This window comes from Nannobrachium achirus, assembly GCF_963921795.1.
Source record: "Nannobrachium achirus genome assembly, chromosome: 2".
Classification (NCBI taxonomy): Eukaryota; Metazoa; Chordata; class Actinopteri; order Myctophiformes; family Myctophidae; genus Nannobrachium; species Nannobrachium achirus.
The window spans coordinates 60,070,946-60,096,195 of record NC_137811.1 but is presented as its reverse complement, the minus strand read 5'-3'; the positions used below and the strand labels follow the sequence as shown (position 1 = coordinate 60,096,195).

The 25,250-nt window shown below is 43.1% G+C and overlaps 1 protein-coding gene across 2 annotated transcripts; it reads left to right on the top strand.

Moving 5' to 3' along the window:
• The first annotated feature begins 40 nt into the window (after positions 1 to 40).
• On the top strand, positions 41 to 24,690 carry tppp (tubulin polymerization promoting protein). Of its 2 annotated transcripts, none has more exons than XM_080748170.1 (5): positions 41 to 133; positions 13,652 to 13,729; positions 16,657 to 16,980; positions 23,515 to 23,668; positions 24,380 to 24,690. In XM_080748170.1, the coding sequence occupies exons 2-5, from the start codon at positions 13,716 to 13,718 to the stop codon at positions 24,587 to 24,589; spliced, it is 702 nt and encodes a 233-aa protein (XP_080604296.1). In that variant the 5' UTR covers positions 41 to 133; positions 13,652 to 13,715; the 3' UTR covers positions 24,590 to 24,690. The 2 variants fall into 2 exon arrangements, with proteins under 2 accessions (XP_080604296.1, XP_080604297.1); XM_080748171.1 differs by lacking the exon at positions 41 to 133 and adding an exon at positions 13,060 to 13,159.
• The last annotated feature ends 560 nt before the right edge of the window (positions 24,691 to 25,250 follow it).

The window sequence follows — 25,250 nt, the reverse complement described above, 5'->3', positions numbered from 1 at the left end:
TCTGGGAGCAGAGCAGCAGTCAGTGTCGCTCATCCTCCAACGCGCCTCGACGGACGCGCAATTATGCTTCTGTGGAATTGACAAGGAAAACTGACTGACAGCGCGAAGAACACACAGGACACTGCTTCACCAGGTAAACAGATGATGCATGACGGTATTTGGGCTATTATTATGCGTTCATTCAGTAACATGTGGTTGACCCCCCCCCCCCCCCCCCCCCAAGAGAAATGTGTTCTCGTTGTATAAAATCCGTTTGTCAAAAAAGAAAGAAAAGATTGTCAATGATTGTAATAATATGCCAATTATTAAGCAATATTAAATCGTTGAATTAAGTATTAGGCCTAGCGTGTGTGTGTGTGTGTGTGTGTGTGTGTGTGTGTGTGTGTGTGTGTGTGTGTGCCTGCGTGAGTGCGTGCGTGTGTGCGTGCGTGTGTGTTGGGGGGGGGGGGGGTGTTGGTCGGGTCCTCAGATGTTGTGCCTTGCCATAACAATGATCACGTGGTCGATCCCACACTCAGTGCTCCTGGAGGAATTCTCGCATTTGCAAGTTTACGTAATCAAGTCTCATGCTAGAAACATGCTCTTATTTAAGGGTTTATTCACCGCTGTCAAGTGAAATAAACATTACATTTGTTGAGAAAATCTGGGTTTTAGTGGTTGGCTGCCGTGGTTGAAAGTCGTCCAACCTGCACCTGTGTATGAGCTAAATGGGAGCACAGTGCAGATGGCCAGTGGTTGCAGATATTGTGCTGGATGATGCCTAACCTTGCGTAGCCAGGCTTACTCAGTCATGATGCCAGCCTTGCCAGGTTGTAGCTAATGAGATAATAGCTATATTACAGCTATTAAAGGCTAGCCTTACATTAGGATTCTCCTACCGGAGGTGAGTCTTAATGTAAGGCTATTAGGCCAGGGTATACTCTCAGTCTCCACCCATCTGAAAACCAGGTATAGGCCTCTGTGGTATAGGCCTACTAAGTAATACATAATGAACAGGTGGTGTGACAGTTCAGCATTTCTGCCTGTAAATGTTAAACGAGATGAAAGCATTCACTTTTTTTTATTCTTGATAGTGTTCCAATTCTAATGTCTGATATTTATTATTATTATTTTCAACACTTCCAATATCACTTGTTTATCCTGTATCCTCCTGTATGAGTTCTCTCTCCTCATTGATAAATTGGTATCAACCTGAACATTTTCTATTTACTAAAGTGCTGGAGAGACAGGGAGACCCCTGTTACTGAACAAACACTGTAGGCTATATAGGCTAGCATTACTAATGGGAATATAGAGCCATTCAATGCTTATTTCTTACAACAAATATAGCTTACATCCCCATTAATATCACATGAGGCATTTAGTTGGTGATCTCAGAGCAGCAGCAGTGGACTTTTGATGCTTTGCTTGAGGCTACTTTGACAGCGCATGAGTCTGTTGATGTTGTCATCTGTTTCAGGGATCAAACCCATGAACTTTGTTTTTTAACCATTAGGTCAACCTGCCACCCACATATACATTTTCCATGAATTCACGATCCAGTATGCTTGGATCCCAAGCCACATCATGAGTCATTGCTCTGTTCCATTGCAGAATAATTAGGCCTAGTCTGCAAATCCTGATTTATAGGCATTGCTGTTCAGAGACATGCACAGTGTGTCCTCTAAAGGAAATAAAGGTAACATGTTTTCCGAATGCATGTTGTCCTAGTCTTGTTTCTCTCCATATGTTGGATTAGGTACGCATGAGGAGAAGATACACTCATCGCCTCAGTTTGTCCCAGATATTCTCTCTGGGTTGCAGTGTACTGACTGGTCTGAAAGCCACTGGGTTCTGTCATAAACAATTAACCTCAATGTGTAAATTAGTCTAGCTTTGCCATTAGTTGGTTCATATTTAGGTCAGGTTGAAAAAGACTAAAGGTTATGCTTATGGGTAAAATAAAACAATGAAATTAAATCTGCCCCCTTTGTTAAGATTATTCTGTGATATTAAGAGAGATGGTGAGTTTCTTATGAAGTTTATTTGAATTGCAAATAAACCAACATGTTGGCCCAAAGACATCCGAGGATAAAACACAATACATTTCCCCTGTGATTCTCTAACAAACAAAAAATAAAAAATAATCCTTGTATATGGCAGTCATATCTCAAATAAATACAAAACAATTCATAACAAAACATCACACTAGGACATTGTATACAATAAGATTACAATTAAATAAAAGCTGCTTGAATTTTTTGAACAGACACATTTTATTAGACATTCAAACTTTCTCTGGTTTGTAGATAATTTAATTGCTGTATCCAAGCTGTTCGATTGAGAAGCATGCCATGGATGGTATGTGTACGCATCATAATATCAGCCTTTCAAAAGCATTCCTGTTTTATTTTGTATCACAGATCCGCTATCATCAGAGCCGTTTTTGGGCCCATGGGGGCCCTAAGCGTGATTCTGCTAGGGGGCCTTCCTGCGGGCCCGAGCGTAGCGAGCCCCCGCGAAAAAATAATAGGCCTAATATTTTTTATCATTTTTTAATCCATTTTATAATGGAAATATATATATATATATATATATATATAAATGAATAAATACAAAACGACAACAACAGGCAACGTATTTTTGCTGTTTGAAAAATAATAGGCCTAATATTTTTTATAATTTTTTAATCCATTTTATAATGGAAATATATATATATAAATACAAAATATATATAAATGAATAAATAAAAAACAACAACAACAGGCAACGTATTTTTGCTATGTTTGATTTGTTCTTTTCTTATTTAAACACCTGGAACACCTGCAGCACCCCTAGGCCCCCTTGCCTACCCCTTGGTAGGCATTTCGCCTACCAAAATGTAATTCCTGGCTACGCCCCTGCACTGGCAGAGTCCTGCCCATCTGTGGTCTGCAGACAGACCCACTTGAGCCACTGTGCCAAATTCACTTTCACTTTCAACGGTGTGGATGCTCGGAACGAGTCGGAAGCAAAGAAAGTCACCACAGTTTGATTTGATCATTCCTTAGTCAATTATGAAGGGATTTCAAAAATTAAAACGTCTCCATATTGCTTGGGGAGTCTACTTCGCAGAGAAGCCGTGGCCTTTGCGATTCGCTAATCGCGGGATTTCGCATCGCGATTTCGGTTTGAAAACGATTAACCATGCAGCAGTACGTTCTTTTCTGCAGAGAGGAGGGGGGCGGTGGGGGCCTTTTTGGTCGGGGGGCTCTACGCAGACTGCGTAGTCTGCCTATAGGGGGCGCCGGCGCTGGCTATCAATGTCAGGTTAAGAATTCATATAATGTACTGTATGAAATTTGACCCGAATAATGCTTTGTTTGGCTGGCATTGCTATCTTTTTCATAATTAAATGGGTTATGTAAGAACCCTCTGGCTGTCTTTTACTCCGCAGCTAACAATAAGCAGTGTAATACTGATGGTGAAACACATTGCAATGCAACTGCACAACAATGCTTTGGTACCTGATTCAGGAGAGGGGGAAGGGAGAGTGGTGTGTGCATGTGTGAGTGGGTTTGTTTGTTTGTTTGTTTGTGTGTATTTATGTATGTATGTATGTACAGTATGTACATTTGCATATACATTACGTGAGTGTATTAGTGTTAATGTATTGTATGTACGGTATATGTTCCTTATACGTGCCTGCGTGTGTGTGTGCGCGTGTGTGTGTGTGTGTGTGTGTGTGTGTGTGTGTGTGTGTGTACTGACAGTGACACAGTAGTGATAGTATTAGTGAGCCATGCATGCATCCTCATGGTGATGTAATTCTGAGTGTGTCTGTGTGGTGACCAGGGGCGTCACAAGGGGGGGGGGGGGGGGGGGAGTGTGACTGAGTTACTAGGGCCTAAGATGGAGGGGCCTTAATTATTTAATACTTTTAGCTATTGAAAAATAGCAGATATGCAGATATACAAGCTTGTAGATCTGCTATTTGTAAAAAGTTGTGAAAATGTGTGCAAATCTTTGAATATATTTATTTTTAAAGCGAATATTTGTAACTCACCTTTTGCTTCCGGGGGGTCCCTGGAACAAAATATTTTGAGATGGGTTATCTGTGGCCAAATACATATCATTTTGGGGGTCCTTCACATGAAAAGGTTTGAGCACCACTGACATAGAAACATAGATTTTTCAAAAAACCTCAGAAGGATTTGAAATATTCAAAGACTTTCAAAAATATAAGAACTACAAGCTTCCACTTGGTGCTCCACTGTGAGCTTGTATATCTGCTATTTTTCCGTAGTTAAAGCAGAAAATAATGCGTTCTCAGTTCCTATGAAGAACATTCATGGGGGCCTACAGCGAATCCTTGTACCCAGGGCCCAGAATTTGGTGCGACACCCCTGGTGACTGGGAGGTTGGGGACTGATGTCTCTGTGAAACGAAGGGACATGGCTGCAACAAATTGGAAGTGGTCACGAGTTAGTCTAACTAGCAGAGTAGAGGTCAGGAGTTAATGATGCAATGTTGACATGCAACAGATGTTGAGTCCATTGTGATGACAGCATTTGAAATGACCACATCTAGTCACTTGGTTCAAGAGTCAAGATATGTATTGTTACATTTTATATACAGGCATACAAGATTAAGTAAAATGATTTGGTTTTGGTTCCTCGTCTACATTGTAGCAGCAATAACAACAGTAACATTGGGTGCTGTGGCATTAGTCTGACTGACAGTCCATTGATCCAATGGCACGCATTGACATCCTAACATCGTGAGCGCCAGAGACGGGAGAAACACCTGTGCGCTTCTCCCTGTGCTTCTTCAACCCCCCCCCCCGAGTGGATAAAAAACGGACAGTCCCTAAACACTGCTGTGGTGCTATGTAGGTTTTTGGTGTGAAAATTCTAATGTCAGTCTCCTGAACAGTGTTTGTGCCAAGTGTGGTGCGAATTGGTGTGTTGGTGTGGCTGTAGTGTAGACCCTTGTGACTATTGGCACGGCAGACCCCTGAACAGTGTCTGTGCCAAGTTTGGTGGTGATTGGAGAAACGGGGCGCCTGTCAACACCAGGGGCCAGGTGGTCACACATGGCCTCTGGTGTGACTATTCTCATGGCAGACCTCTGAACAGTGTTTGTGCCAAGTTTGGCGCCGATCGGAGCAACGGCCGTGCCTCGCAATTTTGTGACGTCTACTGTCCTCTGTCCACCGTCAACCCACCCTCTAGGCAATTTTAAAATAGCCTAGGATGTTTGAAGATTTTGAAAGTTTTCCGGTTTGCCAAAAATAGGGATACCAGGTTGAAAGTGGTTAGACCAGAGAATTAGTATTTGTAGTGAAAACCTGCATACACACACGCGTCATTCAACAGCTTGGGAATCAGGAGGGATAGGGACAGGCGTCTTGTGTTTGCTTATCAAAGTGTTTACTAGCAAAGCTACCCTTCTTGCTGTCCTGGGGAAATCTCGCTCTTTCGATGTGTCATTCTTTCGACAACCAGCGTCGGCAGGTTAGCTACTCACCCGCGTCATACTGAGGTTAGGGTTAGGGTTTCGGTTAGGTTTAGGCATAGAGGTTAACATGGACGGATTAACCCCCACGAGGGCCCCTGGCCAATATTTTTTTAGGGCCCCCCCCACCCTCCACCATAACCCCCCCTCCCTCCCGACGTGCACTACCCAGCCCGGATTATAAGCCATGATGATCATTTGTGGGCCAAGAAAGCACCTGTAGACAACAGAGGAGGGGCCCACACATTGGATTTTTAATTAACGTATACATTTAATTTGAGTAAATTGTCGATGACCACGCGGCCCAGTTCCGCGGCCCAGAGAGGTTAACACCAAGCCCCCAGAACCCTGGGGGCGCCCTGAAACCAAATGGACATGGTGGCCGTTTTGAGGTACTGCAGTTGGGGCCAGAAACATGAACGCGCGTCTAGGCTTCTTTGTATTGACGCGCGTTCATACCGGAAGTGCTCGTTCATGAATGCGCGTCCATGAACACAAACTATGACGCAAAATGCGTCACAAAGGCCCCACTACGTCACGGTTTTACTACACGGAAGGAAGGGTGAAAACGCCTCATGCGCTGGGTGAGCAACTCAATGCAAGTGGACGGGCGGGGATATCTGGTGTCCTCTCTATTCTTATTATAACTCTATGGTTAACACTCACTCGAGTCAGCAGGTTAGCCTTTCACCAGGTTAACATTCACCCACGTCGAAAGAATGGGCCGCCGAACAGATGCTATGTCACAATATCGACACCCTCCCTGCTGTCATCTGGCAGACAAGGTGTATTCAATTAGATTCGGGTCAGTCATGGGCAGTGGGGGTTGTGTGTGTGTGTGTGTGTGTGTGTGTGTGTGTGTGTGTGTGTGTGTGTGTGTGTGTGTGTGTGTGTTTGTTGGTAATTTCTCTCTTAATATGATTGGCTGATGGAGGCGTAGCATTCCAGAGCAGCTGCTTGTGCCAGGACGGTGATCTGGAGATAGAACGCAGATGGGCTCTCAGCATGATCAGTCACCATGAAGTGCAGGCTACTGTTCAACACTCTACTCACAGAAACCTCTCAACTCACTCAGCTAATGACTGTGTCCTTTTGTGTATTTTACGGCAACTACCAAACTAATAGTATTGCAGCCTGCTTATTGTCTGCTGGCTGATTCTATTCACTGGGTAATGCATGGAACGTTCCAGCCATGGCAGCATCTTGTTGTTATAAATAGACTCAGTTCAGATGGACCACTCATCTGTGCAGTGCATTGCCAGGAGGCAAGTGTATATGCAAGCACGCTGTCATCCAGTCACAGATTCGTCTCTGGAGATCTGGCCTTAACCAAATTTTCCTCGCTTTCATGTCAGGGTGGGGGTGGGTCTGCAAATGTAACAGCCACTGTCATTCACCTGGTGTAATGTCACAGTCTGCTTCCCTGATGGTGTGTCGGTAGAGGTACCCGTACTCATGTTCCTGAGTTAGGAAGCCTCGGAGAACAGTGCACATGCCAATATCAAGGCACTGTTGTTTTTAACCACTTGAACCCAGCTAGCATCACTATTCAGGGGTGAACATTTTAGGGAAGAAATCTGTGCTCTTAAGTGCCAAAAAATCATCAGTGTTACTGGCATAAATCTTCACTATAGTATGAAGGACTTGCAGACACCAACTCAGAACTTCTGAAGTGCTGCCCTCCCTCCTATACAGCATCAGAGTCTTGATCTCTGCAGTGTTGCAAGCTCCACATAGGTGGTGCACCTCTTTCCTCACCTAACTACGACTTGGGTTGGCTTCCACAGTGTCAGTTTGCTCGTTACCACTTCCGGGTGCCAGACGCAGTGCCTATCTAGCCACAGATATAAAAAGCTAGATACCTCCCTCCGGTGGTGTCACAGAATGGCGTCACAGAATGGGAAGCTCGGTAGGCCAATCAGATGCAGGACTGGCAGGACTCCCTCTTTCCCATTGGAGGGGGCAGAGTGCCTTCCGCAGTTCCACAGTTACGCACTTCCGTCAGCGGTGTTTTACCAGTCGCGCCAATGAACTGCAGCGGCGGAGGAGGTATCTAGCTTTTTATATCTGTGTAGCTAGCCTCATACTTCTCTCTCTGACCTTGTCTGTGACCTGCGGGAGGCCTCCGTAAGAGGTCCACGTTTTTGATCTGGTCAGCCCATGAGACATCAAGTAGTATTCGTAGCAATTGTGTAGGCTCCATCCAGGGCCTTTTCCTAATTTGTCTGTGTTCCTATGCACAAATATGAATTAGATACGGAGACAAAGGCAGAGATCCCGTACAAGGTGCAATCAATCAGTCAGCCGATGCTCCTATTTGGACGTGACCTACTTACTGCATCACAAATAGCATGTCCATTGTCCACCCATTCACAATGTTGCACAGACAAATACCCTCTGCTCTGGGCATATCGTCACTGTCGGCAGAAACCTCGTATCTCCAAGTTTCAAACGTGTGCGTTTCTTTCCGTAAAATAAAATGTATGTCCAGAAAGTTTGGGGTAAGTCCCTGCAACATACAGTACTAGCATCATGTCTTGTACATCAAGCTGCCTCACGCTATACCGAAACAGGAGATAGGCTCCTGCCCAATGGGCCTCATGGCTCAGCTTTCTCAGTTACTTTCTTCTTCCTCCCGGGTGCTTCTGTGTTTATTCATACTAACAATAACATTACATGTTTAAGGCAGTGGTGCTGACAGATTCCGCTCTTAGCAGAATCTGTATTGAGAGATAATGGGAAAAGGAACAGGAAACAGTATGCCATCTCCTGTAAACCCAGGACTACAGTTATGCACAGAGCCTATTGGAGTAGTCATAAATAACCATCAAATAAAGATTCTACAGGATCGCCAAGCCATAAGACATACATTGTTTATTACACGCACGCACGCACATACACACACAGGATAAATGATAACAAAAGAAAGAAAAGAAAAGCCAAATGACTTCACTTTTGTGCCCGGAGCGGAGGTGGGTCGGAAAACGGACACGGGAGAGCTCATCTAACAGCCACTGTCTTTCACCTGCCTTAATGTCACAGCGTGCTTTCCTGATGGTGTGAGTGTCACAGTGGTGTTGGCCTGGACAACACTAAGACAAACCAGAGGAACAAGCTTTCAATAAAACAGTCTCCAGGACTGTTTAGTCTCTTGAGATAGGACTGTACTCAGGACACGACTGAGTACAGAACAGTTGGTTCTCAAACTTTTTTATTTCAAGGACCCGAAATTGATTTATATTTGGCATCGGACCCCCATCTGAAAGTGGGAACTATTTTTGCTGGGGACCACCCAAGGACCCCTGGGAGTGCCCGGACCCCACTTTTAGAATTGTGTAGAAGACATAGATGCAGAAGTCTAAAGATGGAAGTTGGAAGGATGTTGTGTTTTGATTATGTGGTTGACATGCTATCCAGTCAGCTACCACAGTGCACCCCATCATGATATACCGGTACATAAAATATATGAATATAGTCTGTGCTCTGCACAAAAGAGGAAGTGCATTAAGTTAATTTACAGTGTCTGTATTTGACTTAAAATGGAAATTGACACGATTTGCAAGGCAGCAATTTAAAGAAAATCTCTATTTTAAGATAAGGTCAAATGTATTATCTATGTGCCAAAATGTAGCTTTTGGCATCAGTGGTGAACTGTAAAGTAAAAGACAAGTCACTAGATGGAATTAGAAGTAATGAAGAGCACCACAAGACAACTGGACAACAGAACATACTGTAATAGAGTTTCCAGTACATCAATCCACTCCAACCACACAGATTGAATAATCTTTCTCTTTAGTAATCTTGAACATAATATGTTGGAGGAGTCCTGTTGTTCTGAAGGCTAGTCTGTCCTTGTTCTGAGGACTGGAGTCCGGCTCTTGATTGTACAGACTATAAATTGGAAGGGGACGACAGTGAAAAGGTCCTTTTGTTTCACACAGAGTTTTGCTACTCACCACGAGACAAAGGATAACACAGAGGGAGTACTCTATTGTAAGAGGGGGGAGAGACTCAAAGTAACAGGTCTATAAAAAAACATGTAGGTTATTAGGATCTTGTGTATCTTGTGTAGCATAAAGGCTATTGAGCAATTAAGCACTTAAAAATAGTGCATTTGTCAATAGGTAAAACAAAGTAAACTCCCTCTCTCTCTCTCTCTCTCTCTCTCTCTCTCTCTCTCTCTCTCTCTCTCTCTCTCTCTCTCTATATATATATATATATATATATATATATATATATATATATATATATATATATATATATATATATATAGTATATACATATAATATAAAACCCTTTATCAGTAGTACTAACGTAGCTGAACGTGTACAGGACATTTCTGTACAACTTGCACAACGAGGCTGTTCATGTTCATGTGAAATAATGTCTATTGCAAGTTGAGACATGATTGGCAGACTGACGCTGGTGCTCCTGGCATCCTCTACCCATCATTGCACACTAGTCACATGACTAGTGTGCCACCGCAGTCAGGTGCCCACGATTGACCCATACAGGCCAAAACATTGACCCATACAGGCCCCATATAACTGCTTGCTGTCTGTTTGTTTCATTGTCTGACTCCAAAACCATTAGAGCTGTCATGCTATAGGGATTCTGCTTTATTTGTTTTTAGGGTTAAATTGCAAATAAGAATTTGTTCTTTATAATTTGCCTGGTTAAATAAAGGTAAATTGTTATTTTGGCATGACATGCTATCATGACAACATACAGTGAATCAAATGTAATAGATATTTTACTATAAATACAGATTAATACAGTGATTAATTTCATTACAATAGCCAAACAAAATCAGTTTATAATGGAACCTAATGGAAGACCATGCCACTATTTGACTAAGAACAATGAGCACCAGAATTCTGTATACTGTATGACCTCACTTTATGCTTATGTCTAAAATAAATAATAATAAACTAATAAACCTCACACACCACTCCTATCAGTTCAGTTGTCAGGTGAGCTGTCAACCTCTCACCTTTGTGCTCAGATATTAAAGCATTATAGTGACCCTTTGGTTTTACAGTATTCCATAAGACACAAGTTTGTATTCGATAGATCGCCAATTTCAGTGTAACAACAGTATAGACCTGTGTAGAATTATTGCATGTTCAACAAAAGCAACCAGATGCGTTCTGTCCTCTGAGACACATGCATACAGGTACGAAATGAATAGGAGCTACAACTATAAATTGCTCTTATTTCACAATGATATCATAACGTTGTTGAAACTGATGAATGATTAATTATTTAAGAATTAACGTTGAGACATGACCCTGGTTGATTAACACTGATTATCATCAGTGATGATAAGAAATCAGCCTGTTTCACAGAGGCAGATTACATGATGATGCTATTATGTACAATATAATGGAATAGCTCTGCTTGCAGTATACTGAGCAACATGCTTTGTTCCTCCAGACTTAATGAAAGTTGTTTGAGTGAGGGATTCAGCAAACTCTGTTTGCACAAAAGAATACATTTTAATAGGGTCAAACTGATTTAGGTAGCTTGCAGCTGATGATGGCGCATGGTTCTGAGGTTTTTACCCCGTTGAAGCCTAATTTATCCTCCGTCCCGTGACAAAAATAGCAGACCTACAAGATCACAAGTCAAACTTGTAGGTCTGCTATTTTGATGCGTGACACCGATGAAGTATGAATGGCTTAGGATAGTTTTATCCTTACCACACTGTTGCCAAACGCTTGATGCTAAGGCTTCTAGATTTCAGCAATTGTTTGTATAATATGGTGGTAGCTAGCTGGTAGCAATATTGGTTTATTGTTCCCATCATTAAATAGTGATAATCCTCAGCTATAATAGAAGCTTAAGCAGAGTACAGCAGGTCAAAATAGGCCTGATTTGTATTTATTTACATTTTGAATTATTAATCAACTGTAAATCTTTCCATGTAAAATGTGAGAAACATATCATACTTCTTACATACATCATTACTGTTTATTTCCTGCACATTCGACCTAAACTCAACTAATGTAAAAAAAAACATGTATTTGTTATTTATAGTTTTAAATAGGTTCACTTTTAATCAGTAAACGGACCATTTGTGACGTCTGTGTCTATATTTATAAACTATCTGCTATAAAAACACAGATTGGAGCTTTTATCAATCTCACTCTCACTCTGTCTCATTTGTCTTGGCCTGAGCCCTCGATGACATCTGACTACATAACTAACAGTAATACTCTGCGATGTCACCGTGTGTGTGTGTGTGTGTGTGTGTGTGTGTTAGTGTGCTTGTGCTTGATGAGATAGACACGAGTCAGGGACACACAGAGAAAGCGCTTGCACAGCAGACAATGGACACTCAGTGTCCATAGTTGTGAATGCCATTATTCACAGAGATTAATAATCTCCTCTGTGTTTTTCCGCTATGAACATTGACATGTACAATGTCATGGCCTCGTACACTGCCACCAGTCCTGGGGCTTTTGTTGCCTTTCAGGTGTCAGCCGTATACTCTCACATTGTGATTGGAGGGCGACTTTTGTCTCAGAAACAAAACCCCTTTTCCTTGCAACCCCATGTTGCGGAGAAGGCGTTGTGCGTGTTTATGTGTGTGTGTGTGTGTGTGTGTGTGTGTGTGTGTGTGTGTGTGTGTGTGTGTGTGAGAGAGAGGGGGCAGTGAGTGAAAGCAGTCCAGTATATTGGGTCATTTGAAAATAACCGGGGCTCAGATGAAACTGCTTGCTGGAGCGGGGTGGTGTTTAGCTCACGGAATGCTTTGCCATGGCAACGCGGCAGGTCGTTCGAGGATGTTGAGTTAAGTATGGGAACAACTGAAAGGTAGGCGGAAAACTATTCCGTAGTTAACTGCTGGAGGTGTAGATTCTGGTAGTCACTGTCTTTTTATGGTGGTGCTCATATTACTGGCACCACCCTAGCAGTTTTCACTCATTTATGTTTTTGTTTTGTTGCTTTATTTCCAACTATTTCTACCTCAATGTCTGTCTCGACTGTCTGAGGTCTACAGAATCAGATACTCTTCATACAGTGACTAAGATTGATCATCACAACTGCACATTACCTTTGTTTACATCAGTGCTTCTCAAAACATTTTAATTTCAAGGATCCCCTTTAGAGTTACAGATCTGTACCGGGTCCATTTGGTACCCCCTCAAGGTACCCTGAGGGATCCCTGTGGGTCCCACTTTGAGAAGCTCTGGTTTAGATCTTCCTTTGGGTTATGATATTAGAGTGAATGCTAAAATGGCTTAATTTGAATTGCAATGACCTCATGCGGATGTTAAAGTAGTTGCCACACACGTGGAAGCAAGACGTGGATTCGAAAGGTCTGTCTGTGGAGATACAAATTAGGGAGATGATGTCTTCAAAGAGGAATCCATGTCCTCCGACTGAATGAATCATCTGAACAGAGAGAGAGAGAGAGAGAGAGAGAGAGAGAGAGAGAGAGAGAGAGAGGGGGAACCACCGCTCTAAAAAAACAAACCCTTAACAGGCCAGTGAGCACACATCCCTCTACAAAGGTTGGAGCTGTTGCATGGATGTTATTACTCCATAAACAATGTAACGGTGGCTGTAGTGAAGTACGCTCTTAGCAACGAGGAGAATCTTTTTGTTTTCTTGTTCTATTTGGAGATAAGGTTTTTATTGGGTGCATAAAGGATTATTGGAGTGGACCGTTTATTGAGTAAGTATTGATAACAGTATCAGATTTGTCTTGAGTGCTGTCTCATTAATGTGCTGATATTAATGGGTGATCTAATTCTGTTTTAGTGTAGGTAGAGGTAAAAGCATGCACACGCTCGCGCACCTATACATATATATATACTGTACATGTACATTTACACACACACACACACACACACACACACACACACACACACACACTTATGGTGAGAGGACAATGGATCAGTCACAAAGCTCTTGTTAATACTGTTCATTGGTTCAATATTTAACCTTAACCATTTCCATTTTCACTTTTACTTTTAAATTACAAGGTTTCTGCCCAACAGTGACAGATCTCTTTTACTTTCACTTTCTTCTCTCCCGAGTCCCGATCTCTGTTTCTGTCTGTCTGTCTGTCTGTCTGTCTGTCTGTCTGTCTGTCTCTCTCAAACACATTCTTGTCAAATGATAAACACACTCACCATGTTTCTCTTCATTTCTTATCTTTTTGCAGCACAAGAAAACAAAAATCAGTCAATTCAACTTGCATAGACGGAGAAACCCAGCCTGGTACCAGCATGGCAGAACACAAGTAAGTATTGTGTGAAAACACGATTCACACCTAACGTAATGTTACTGTGTGTGTGTGTGTGTGTGTGTGTGTGTGTGTGTGTGTGTGTGTGTGTGTGTGTGTGTGCGTGTGTGTGCGTGTGCATGTGTGGGTGCGTGCAGGCCTACGTATATGTGTGTGTAACTGTGTATGTACAGTGTACAAATACTACTGTATGTGTATGTGTTGTGTGTGTATCGAGTAGCCATGCATGCATACAGTATGTTTGTGTCCACACGTGCCCTCATGCATGTTTATACAAGCATATGTTGTGTGTTTCTGTCTGTCTGTGCGAGTGTGTGTGTGTGTGTGTGTGTGTGTGTGTGTGTGTGTGTGTGTGTGTGTGTGTGCGCGTGTGTGTGTGCGCGTGCGCGAGTGTGACACTTGATTACTACCCTCTAAAATTCCACAGAGCTTCTATTAATAACTTTTTCCTCTGTGCCAACACACTTAACCACCTATTGAAAAAATACTGAAGAACTTTGACGACGCGTGCAAATTAGGGGCACCAGGATTAAAGTGGTTAATGGCGGGGTGGGGGCAGGAAATACCCCATCTACAAGCTCAGCTATTTTCTGGCGAAAGAGGTTTGGTGTAGAAGGAAACGAGAGCAGTTTTACTTTTCCGTATAGAGGGTTTAAGTGGTTCAGACATCTGTCCATTCACAGCAAAGCACCTGAGGGTGACAGCTGTCTGAACGTGCCCTCAGCACTGAGCTACCTGAGAGGGGAGAGTCACAGCCAAGTCAGCAAGCTGCGTCTTGAGCCACAGGCAACATCCACTGCTTCCTCACACAGCAAACCAGGGTTCCCTAATAGGCTACTGTCTGGCCCACACCAACCCCAGCAATAATGGTGGTATAAGAGCAGCAACAACACTAGTATATCGTCGTTGTCGGGTGGAAATCTCGTATGTACGTTCTTTCGCAAATCATACAAGGCCGTTGCACAAAAGTAGTGAAAACAGCAGATCTACAAGCACACAACGCCTCGCAGTGCGAGGCGTTGTGTGCTTGTAGATCGGCTGTTTTCACTAGTTTAAATATTTTTTAAAATGATAAATGCAAAACGAATGGTTTTGGACATACAAGATTTTCACCCGACAACGACGATATCTGAATTGTCGCTGGAGTAGCAGGAACGCCGCCGTCGCCCCCTGCAATTTGTGGCCCTCGGCTTGGTACCCTAGACATAATTCGGCCCTTGGGGAAAACTAATTGCTGAACCCTGCTGTAAACTATTACATTCTGAGTGTAAATTTGATTCAGTGTACAACATTTGTCAAAACAGGAGATCTATGATGAGCCTGCAGAGCCCCACACTGGGATTTTACTGCATGTGTGTGTTTTCTGTAGAAGACCTGTGCAGGCCAGTTGCAGATGAAGCAATCTGGCTAACCATCGTCAAATAAAAGGGAACGCCCACTCTGTTTGTTCCTCTTCTCATGCTAGCTATCAGAGTCTGTCTTGAGAGATTACAGATGAAGTGACTTTACCTCCCCAGAGAGCTGTTGTTGTTAAGACATTTCCCTTTCCTGTGTACAAGCTGGCATTTACTGCATACATCAGGGGTCTTCAACATTTTCAGGCCAAGGACCCCTTAGTTGAGATAACTTGAGAGAGAGATGCAGCAGGGACCCCCACAACCTTATCATAGATTCCATATAGTTCACTGTTTGACAGCACAATCATCAGTGTATTTTGGATTCATGTCAATTTGTGTTTTCAGATATTTAACCACTTGAACCGTCAATACATAATAAACTTGACCCTTTACTCTGTACTTAGTTGTCTCCACCAGCCGAAGGCATGGGGGAGAGTATGTTTTCGTGCATCCTCCCTCGCAGTTTGTTACCACCTAATCTCAGTCGCCGTTGGGCCGGTCGCTGTCAAAATGAGCACACACTCTCCCTGGATGCCAATGCAGAACCTCTGCCCCACGTTTTTCAAATGGGCCTGTTGTAGCGCCACCATGAGGTCGATGTTTGCAAAACGTGCATCCTCGCAGTTTGTTAACACCTAATCTCAGTCGCCGTTGGGCCGGTCGCTGCCAAAATGAGCACACACACTCCCTGGATGCCAATTCAGAACCTCTGACCCACATTTTTCAAATGGGCCTGTTCTAGCGCCACCATGAGCAGGGGTAGGTTCCTGCCAAGCCCCCAGAACCCTGGGGGCGCCCTGAAGCAAAATGGACATGGTGGCCGTTTGAGGTACTGCAGATGGGGCCACTAATCACGAACGCGCATCTAGGCTTCTTTGTATTGACGCACATTCATACCGGAAGTGCTCGTTCATGAATTGGAGCCCCAGCGCGTCCATGAACACAAACTATGACGCAAAATGCGTCACAGTGGCCCCACTACGTCACGTTTCAGAGGCGTCTCAAACGCGGAAGTACGCTTCATGCGCTGGGTGAGCAACTCAATGCAAGTGGACGGGCGGGGATATCTGGTGTCCTCTCTATTCTTATTATAACTCTATTGTTCCTGCCCATGCAGTGAGACTAGGGGCCCTATTTTGCGTGTCTTAAGTTTGGCTGTTTTGAGTGGCCAAAAAGCATTGGCCAGGTCTTAAGTTAAGTCATAAGACCTGGTACCCAAGACACACAAATTAGGACATTGTAACTTTTATAAATAAACTAAAGTAAATAAAACTAAATAATGTAATTACACTTTCCTTGGAATAAAACTTTCCTAGATAAAGTCAGCCTACACTGTTGAACTGCATGGTAGCACGGTAGCACCCACCCTCTGGTCAAAACATTTGTGGACAGAGTGACATACAGTAGAGTGACAGACTACAATACAGACTACAATAGTTTAAAACTGTGCTTCTTGCAGCTCAACTAAAACACTGACCAGATGTCTATCCTCTGTCCCTGCTGTAATCATTTTCTGTCTTTTCTTAGGGAGAACAACGAGGACTTCAAGGTCCAGACAGCCAAGCATCCCAATGCGGCTCCCTTGCGGCCGCCCAGCGAGCACTCCAAGGACCGGGCGTCCAAGAGGCTGTCGGTAGAGTCCAACGGGACCAGTGAAGGAGGGTCAAAAACACCTGTTGAGATAACCGCTTTGGAGGAGTCATTCCGGCGCTTCGCTATCCACGGCGACACGCGTGCCACAGGCAAGGACCTGCATGGAAAGAACTGGTCAAAGCTCTGTAAGGACTGTGGGGTCATTGACGGCAAGAACATCACCCTCACCGATGTGGATATTGTCTTCTCCAAAGTAAAGTAAGTAATGTTCACTGACCACTATAACAACTTAGAGGTGCACATAGTTGAGCTGCTTCAGCACCCTAGTGGACTTGTGGATAGAATGACATAACAATAACTAGCACAAACAGAGCACAAAGCACTTCATGTGAGTAAAATCCCAGTATACACAAATAAAACATCTACAAAATTCTAAGGTTTATATAGATTCTTCAATGTCTTATAGACATGGAACTAACAGTGTGTGAATATTATGGTATTATCATGGCATATACAGTATACGAGTATAATGATTGCAAAAAACATCAGCATCATAGCACCTGAACTTGCACATTGATGGTGCAGTGATTAAGTCACTTGCCTCTGGACCCCATGATTGTACAGTACAGTACAGAACAGTACATTACAGTACAGTAAGAGTAAATTATGGTACAGTACGGTACAGTACTGTAAGTATAGCACAATAGCTGGCCTTACCTCTTCTGTACCGTCCTCACCCCTCAGCTTGTCCAAAGCCATATTTAGACTGGCAGCCAAAATCCTAGTTTTGGCCTATCCAGGTTGGAATTAGAAGTTTAAACAGCGAAATAACCATTTGATCCAAATCTGATTTATAAACGTGTTTCAGTCTGGACTCTGGACACTCAATCACTGTAGCCTGATTTATACTGTGTTGTATGACAGTGTCTCTCACTGATGATAGCTGATTTACAAGTTCACAATGGGCTGTGATTCAACAAGCGGTGAGATTGTAGGTCTGTATTTATTTTATTTTTTTCTAAGATTAGTTTTTTGGGCTTATGCCTTTATTGATAGGACAGCAGACTGACAGGAAATGAGAAGAGAGATGGGGAGTGACACGCAGCAAAGGTCATCGGGATCGGGACTCGAACCCGCGACACGCTGTCAGGCATCATACTGTACGACAGAGCATTACTCTCGTCCTACAGTATGTCGTTCCATCATTGCCACAGCAAACAACAATGATAATGCAGGTCGACCATATCTGAATACACAAATCCGTTGTGATCACTTGCAAATAACAGTGTGGACAGTCAGTCCTAAAGCTCAGATTTGAGAAACATCCACTCTTGTTAAAAATATTAGAGCCTCAACATTTTGTTATTTTCTTTAGCGGAAATATTATAGTACATTGCCATGGAAGCCAGGAGTAACAAACATATCGTCGTTGTCGGGTGGAAACCTTGTACAAAAGCGTTTTGTATTTATCATTTAAAAAATGAACTAAACTAGTGAAAACTGCCGATCTTCAAGCACACAAGTACAAGTGTGCTTGTAGATCGGCTGTTTTCACTATTTTTGTGCGACAGCCTTATAATTAGCCCTATTCACGGCCCGCCCACCTACTTCCGTTTCTCAGTATCCCCCGGGTGCTGACTTCAATTTAGAAGGGGAAACATAACAGAAATAGCTGGACTTAAAGCCAACAAATCGTTATTTCTAACAGTAAAGTAAATTATAATGCTTTGTGCCGTTTACTATCTTGTGTTCTTGATCATGCTAGCCGTATTTTATACTTTACTATTCGGAAATTGCATTAAATTTTCTGTGCTAACTCTATAGGCTTATAGTAGGATTTTCCCCTTCAAAACGGGACTTCAGCACCCGGGGGATGCTGAGTGGGCGGGTCGTGAATAGGGCTAATATGATGAAGCAGGGCTTTACTTAGCAGAAAAACATACAATTTTGAAACTTGGAGATACAAGGTTTCTGCCCAACAGTGACTATATGGAGAAAATACAATAGCACAATATTTTTGACAAAATACCTCAATATCGATATTGTGGCGATAATACAATTAAGCTCATAGCATAGAACAATGTTTATGTGATTAAAACCAGGGAAAAAGCTTATGCCATATCACGATATTACAACATCCCAGTCCTAGGGTTGTGGGAGTGACAGCGGGCAGAGCTCGGGGTCATGGTGGCTCATCCTGTTTCTCCTCACGCCTGGTAGAGTCAGCTCTTCTTCCCCCGCTTTTGGTGGAGCTAATAATAAGCTGTGGCCTCAATAATAATGTCACCACACTGTCAACCTTGTTTTGTTGGATGAACACACTCCATTGAAGTCTGTGTGGTGCAAAGAATGCCAATATTTGCCTCTATACTAGGGGATCTGGACCCAAATAGGGGGTCGTCAGATGTTCAGACAAAGAACAATGCAAACTGAGACATACAGTATTTTGAATATATTGGTTCATGCATTCATGATTATTGGAGACCATTTCATGTCTCTCAAAAGACATTCAGTGTTTTGTAGCCTACACAGAGGTAAACCAGCTTTGAACCACTTTGAGCCCTACTTTATACTGTGTCGTACAACGGTATTGTGTGGTGAACCGATCCTCAAGCAGCTTGAGAATGAATGGTGTGGCCCTATATATTTTTCTTGTTGTTTTTCCATGCTCTCAAAGCAACTGTGAAAGGATTTGTTTCATCATGGCTGATCTGGAAAGAAAAAGATGATCCTTCCAGACAGCATCTAACAGAACCAGAAGGGAGGTAGCAAACCACATTCACAGTTGAATTCAGATTCTCTGTTTTGTGTTCTGTCAAGTGCAAGAAATAGGCAAATATGGAAAGTTTTCAACAATAGTGGAAGTTGATGGTGTGTCGTGTGTGGCTGTTAAGACGTGTGCACCCAGATACTTAGCGACAGAGCTAATCTTCACCTACAGTATTCCTGAATGCCTATTTGGGATGTGAATCTAAACTGCGTTAGTGATTCTCAACATGGGATTCATGGACCCCAGCGATCATTGAGGGGGTTCCAGGCCAGGGCGTCCCCAGCTGGATGACTGATAGTTAGGAACCAGATAGGAACCTTTACGGGTCTGTTACTCTAACAGTGAACACATGGAACCAAATGGACCCGTTCCATTTGCACGCTCTGAGAGTTAAATTAACACTGAGGATGTTACAGTGTACATTGGGGTCCATCCCCGAGATAACACAGAATTGCATCAAATGGGAGTTTGTGGCCTAATCCATGACAAACTGGGGGTCCTGAAAATTATATATACTGTATATATTTTTTAAGTTGTATGTCCATAGCACTGTATTATGGTGATGTGTTCAGTAGAGCTGCACAGTAGAGTCTCAACACAGCATGCAGTGGGTGTAGCCTTGGCGTTGTCATAAGAAGAGGAGAATGGAGTGGGGGGTGCATATTTCTAAGCTGTTTGACTCCAGGCGTGATGGAGTGAGCGTGCGTGCATGCGTGTATATGCGTGCCATGAGGGCTTCCACGCAAGAGATCAAGGTCTCCACTTTATTTTTAATCAGAGCCGGAGTTCCTAGCCAACACATAAAGAATTAAACAGCTTTATGAGCGCTGCTGTCTAACAGCAACACGGCTCAATAAATCCTCATTTATTCTGGAGGGAAGGAAGGGCCTGCTGTAGCGCTCTGCCAGCCTGGCTCACTGGGAGACAGAATAACACAGCATAAACCAGGGATGTGAATGAAATGCGCTACACAGACTAATTAATTCAGCTCTTATGCTGTGGCTGTGGCTGAGGTTTCATCATTCACAGAGAAGATTATCAAGCAGTTGGCAGCCCGATATCGCTACATGTACTGTAGTGTACTCTATGCACATAGAGTACAGCTGGAAGCAGCAGAAGTGAAATTCAAGCTTCTTCAACTATGTGGATAGCAATAAAATACAATTAAATAACATTATGTAAAATAGTAGTAATAACTAGAAGCAGTGCTCTTCTGAGCATAGGTCTCCACCAGGTCAGGTAGGTTATTGTGGCCCCCTGGTGGCAAGGCAAATATGAAAAGGGTGGCATGTCATCTGTGGTAGAGTTCTCAAATTCTGCCCGAACCAGACCATACCCGAACCGACATTAGGGTAGGGTAGGGCCTAAAATGTATGCTAATTAGTCAGGTCATTTTCAGGCCCGTTGAGAACTCTAATCTGCGGCCTGTCATGATTTGAGGCATTTTGTTCCAAATTTAGCTGCTGGTCGCGCTATAACAGGCCAATGTGAAAAGGGTGGCATTTGTTCCTTGACCTATTGGGAATGTGCGTGCACAAATTGCACAGGAATCGCTACTAGCCCATGCAAAAAATTGGGGGCAGAGATTCTGCTCTGGCACGCAGGGAGTGTGCGTTTCGCTGCCATCGTGCCAACGGTGCCAGAGATTAGCCGGTAACGGACGGACAGACGGACGGACAGGGTGCAAAACATAGTCTCCCCATGCCTTTGGCTGGTGGAGACAATAATAGGGGTTAAAAAAGCAAAGTAGTGTGGTGCTAGCCTGGCGGTCCGGGCGCGTGGCACATAGGTACGTGCCCGAAAGAAAAGGAGAAGAAGCCAAAAGTAGCCAGAGCAACAACACACACACATTTTAACAATTTATTTATGTCCACACACAAAGGAAATTTACGAAGACAAAAATAATAAAGTGCAGCAAGGTTACATCTGCGAAATGTCCTGAGCCATGATACAACAAGCATGTCGTGTCACCCAGTACTCCATGGGCACAAACAGCAGCGTCTCTGCCATACATGGTGGCTGCTAATCATAACAGATATTGCACAACACTCTGCCAGCCCTCCTGCCTCGTTTCTGGGCATCCCAAGTTGTCGAAACCCCCTCTAACAACCAGCCCGTGGGCATGTCCCAGACTGGACTGCCACAGAAAACAAAGTCCACTCCTACACTGCCAGGAGTGGTTTTCAACATTCACTACAAAAAAAACACTTGTTTTGAGCACAAAGATGTTTATTATGTTCTGTTGAAAAGTGTAGTCACTAAAACAATTCCCCCATCCTGATGAAAACACGGTGCCATGGCATTGGTCCGAAGGTTCATTAGTCCGAAGGTTCATTAGTCCGAATTTGTTAAGAATACTATGCCTAACTCTAACCCTAACCCTAACCTCAGTAACCCTAACTAAATTCGGACTAATGAACCTTCGGACTAATGAACCTTCGGACTTATGTGCAGTCCCCGAAAACACCAGGTGAAAATATATATTTTTGCTATTTTTGGAAAACACATTTAAGTGATAATGTGCCCTTTGCTATTCGTCCTCGGCACAGCAATCTGGGAACCCATACGATAGAAAAAAGAAAAAGAAAACTTGGACAGTAACGCGGCAACTTGGAAGTCCAGTTTCTCATCTGACATTAGACAGCATGGAACAGAGTCAGAGGAGCGGAGCTCTCAAGTGTTCAACACTGACGAATCGCCCAAACAAATCTGCTCACCGACGCAAGTCAAATTAATAATAAACCCAAACAGCCCTGTTTACTGTAGCTTGTTGCTATGACAGCCAGTTGCCTGGGGAAACTGGCCGCTGTTTAGGTGATTTATCACCACGGCGATGGGGCTGTTTATGTTTGTGTTACTATGCACTTTTAACATGGAAGTCGTGCGGGCCGTGGGCCAGCTAAACAACTCTGAGAGTGTAGAATGTCAGTGGAGGGAATGTACAGTGTTATGGTATTGTTGGCAGTGACAACAATCACTACTGTAAACTATGGGATATATAAACTATGCTGGAAAGTTCAGTGTGGAGACAGAATCACTCTACAGTAGCACCTCTCCACTCTCCACTTGTCACCCAAAACTGTGTTGAGGGTGACATGATCTCAAAGCCACTTGGACCAGTACAATCTTAAATGTTCTTGACTTCAGGCCAAGGACCTTGGCCTGAGAGAGGTGAATCAGGGAACCCCACTACATATTGCATACAATTGTGTTGCAGATTAAACATGTTCATAGATAGCTTCATATCTCACTAGACAGCACTATCATCAGTGTTTGTAAGTAAACTTGACCTTTGCCTCTGTACTCGTTCTGCTCCTTTTCCCCTCTACACCATTATCTTTGCTGAAAATAGACGATCTACAGTACATGCTTACTATGAGTCACAGTGTGGCGCATATAGTGAGCATGTACATCGGCTATTTTCACCAATGCTAGGATTCACCCAAGTGGTTAATATGAAGAAAGACCACAAAGATTTGGTGGCCCCCCTGTAGTAACTCTGAGGACCGGCAAGCAAAGGCAAGTCCGACGTCTCATTACTCCAAGTGTGGTTAGGGTTAGAGATAGGGTTAGTAATGGGGAATGCAGCGATGGAGTAATGCATGTCAGAACAACGCTACTCACCCCTGGGGACCCACTGTTGAAGACCCATTCCTTAGATAAAGGGACATAGTGTTGTCCAGTGCAGTGGTTCTCAACCTTTTCAGGCCGCGACCCCCAAAATAATCATATTTTAACTGGGGACCCTCCACCCTGACGAGCACTAAGAGTTGAGGCATTACATTTTGTATAACACGGTTCTATTGTGAAAATAGCCGATCTACATGCTCACAACGCGAGGCGTTATTTTCTGCCTCTGATTGTAAAATTAAGTTAGTGTTTCAAAAATTGCACACAGTCTCAATCAAAATGAGAGCGTACACGTCAAGGTACAGACTGATGTTCTCCACAAGGGGTTCTTACAAACTGCTTTACTACAAATTGTTGCTCCATATTCATGGTTTCTTTCCCTCCCACTTCAGGAAGAAATCAAGTCGCACCATCACCTATGATGAGTTCAAGACTGCTCTGGGGGAGCTGGCCAGGAAGAAGCATAAAGACAAGACGGCAGAAGATGCTGAGGCAGAGGTCTTCAAACTGATTGAGGGGAAGGCACCCATCATAGCAGGCGTCACAGTAAGATTCACTATAATACATAGCAGGAGTCACAGTAAGATTCACTATAATACATAGCAGGAGTCACAGTAAGATTCACTATAATACATAGCAGGAGTCACAGTAAGATTCACTATAATACATAGCAGGAGTCACAGTAAGATTCACTATAATACATAGCAGGAGTCACAGTAAGATTCACTATTATACATAGCAGGAGTCACAGTAAGATTCACTATAATACATAGCAGGAGTCACAGTAAGATTCACTATTATACATAGCAGGCGTCACAGTAAGATTCACTATAATACATAGCAGGAGTCACAGAAAGATTCACTATAATACATTACTGTTGTACACAATATGAATCCGAATGATAATAAAACAGAGAAGCAGAATCGTTTTGAACAAGACATTACTTCAATAAGACACTGAAGTAACTTTGAATAAGAACTTTTATTTTATAGAGCTGAAAGTACATGCCTGAGTCAGTCAACAGATATATTTTACAGAAACATGTAAGGAAAAAAATAAAAGATTTGTGTACAGGTTTCACGGGATACTGATCCACAAATTCTGCTCATATTGATATGTGGCCATTGCCTCAGTGCAACCCTACGCTATTTTTTTAAAGTTATTATCACTAATTTGGTTAGAAATCCTTATATTGTTGATATTGTTCATATCAGCAACAGTCGATAGCATAAACTCCACCGTGTCATCCCTCACAGCGAGCCGTGGCCTCCCCGACGGTCTCTCGCCTCACGGACACCACCAAGTTCACGGGGTCGCACAAGGAGCGCTTCGACAACAGCGGCCGAGGGAAGGGCAAAGCGGGGCGTGTTGACATCGCGGACACGTCCGGGTATGTCTCGGGATATAAACACGCCGGGTCGTATGAGAAGAAAGTCACCAAGCCCACCCTACCCAAACCAATGTGAGGTCAGAGACTTGGAGACAAACATTTAGATGATTTTCTATTTACAAAAGAAAAAAAAGTACTCGAAAAGCACAAAAGGATAGGATTTTGTGTTGTTTTTTTTTTTTTCCTTTTATCTACCCGCCTCTGTTCTTTTCCTGCCTGAGATGTTTTGAGTTCCTTTCTTAGTGAAAGTGTGAGAACTGGAAAACTGTTTACATCTTATTTTTACTAAATCATCATCAGCTGGTACATTCCTATCTGATAGCAAGTTACTGCCGACACAACTGAAACAAGCAAATCAGAGAAGTGGGCTATGCTATGAATACTGAAGCTTTGCTGTCATGACAGGGCCTTATAGCCTGTTAAGGTGTTTATGAAGCACAATGAACATGCCAAGAAAAACAAACGACAGGGAGAAATGGGTTGATGAATGAAACCTTGCACTTTTCCATGTAAAATAATTCTATTTCCCATTACAGAGTTAAAGAAATGCATTTTTAATTCAAGATTTGTTGTTTTTATATGTGCTGGCCCAGCATAATGACAGACATAATCAATGTTTATTTCTTGCTAAGATCAAGATTGCGTGTGCCATCTTTCCACATAACTCTGCTTGTTCTCCGTCAATGACATCAGTTGTTGAGTCTTAATATAACGTGCCGCTAATTTTCTTGACTTTT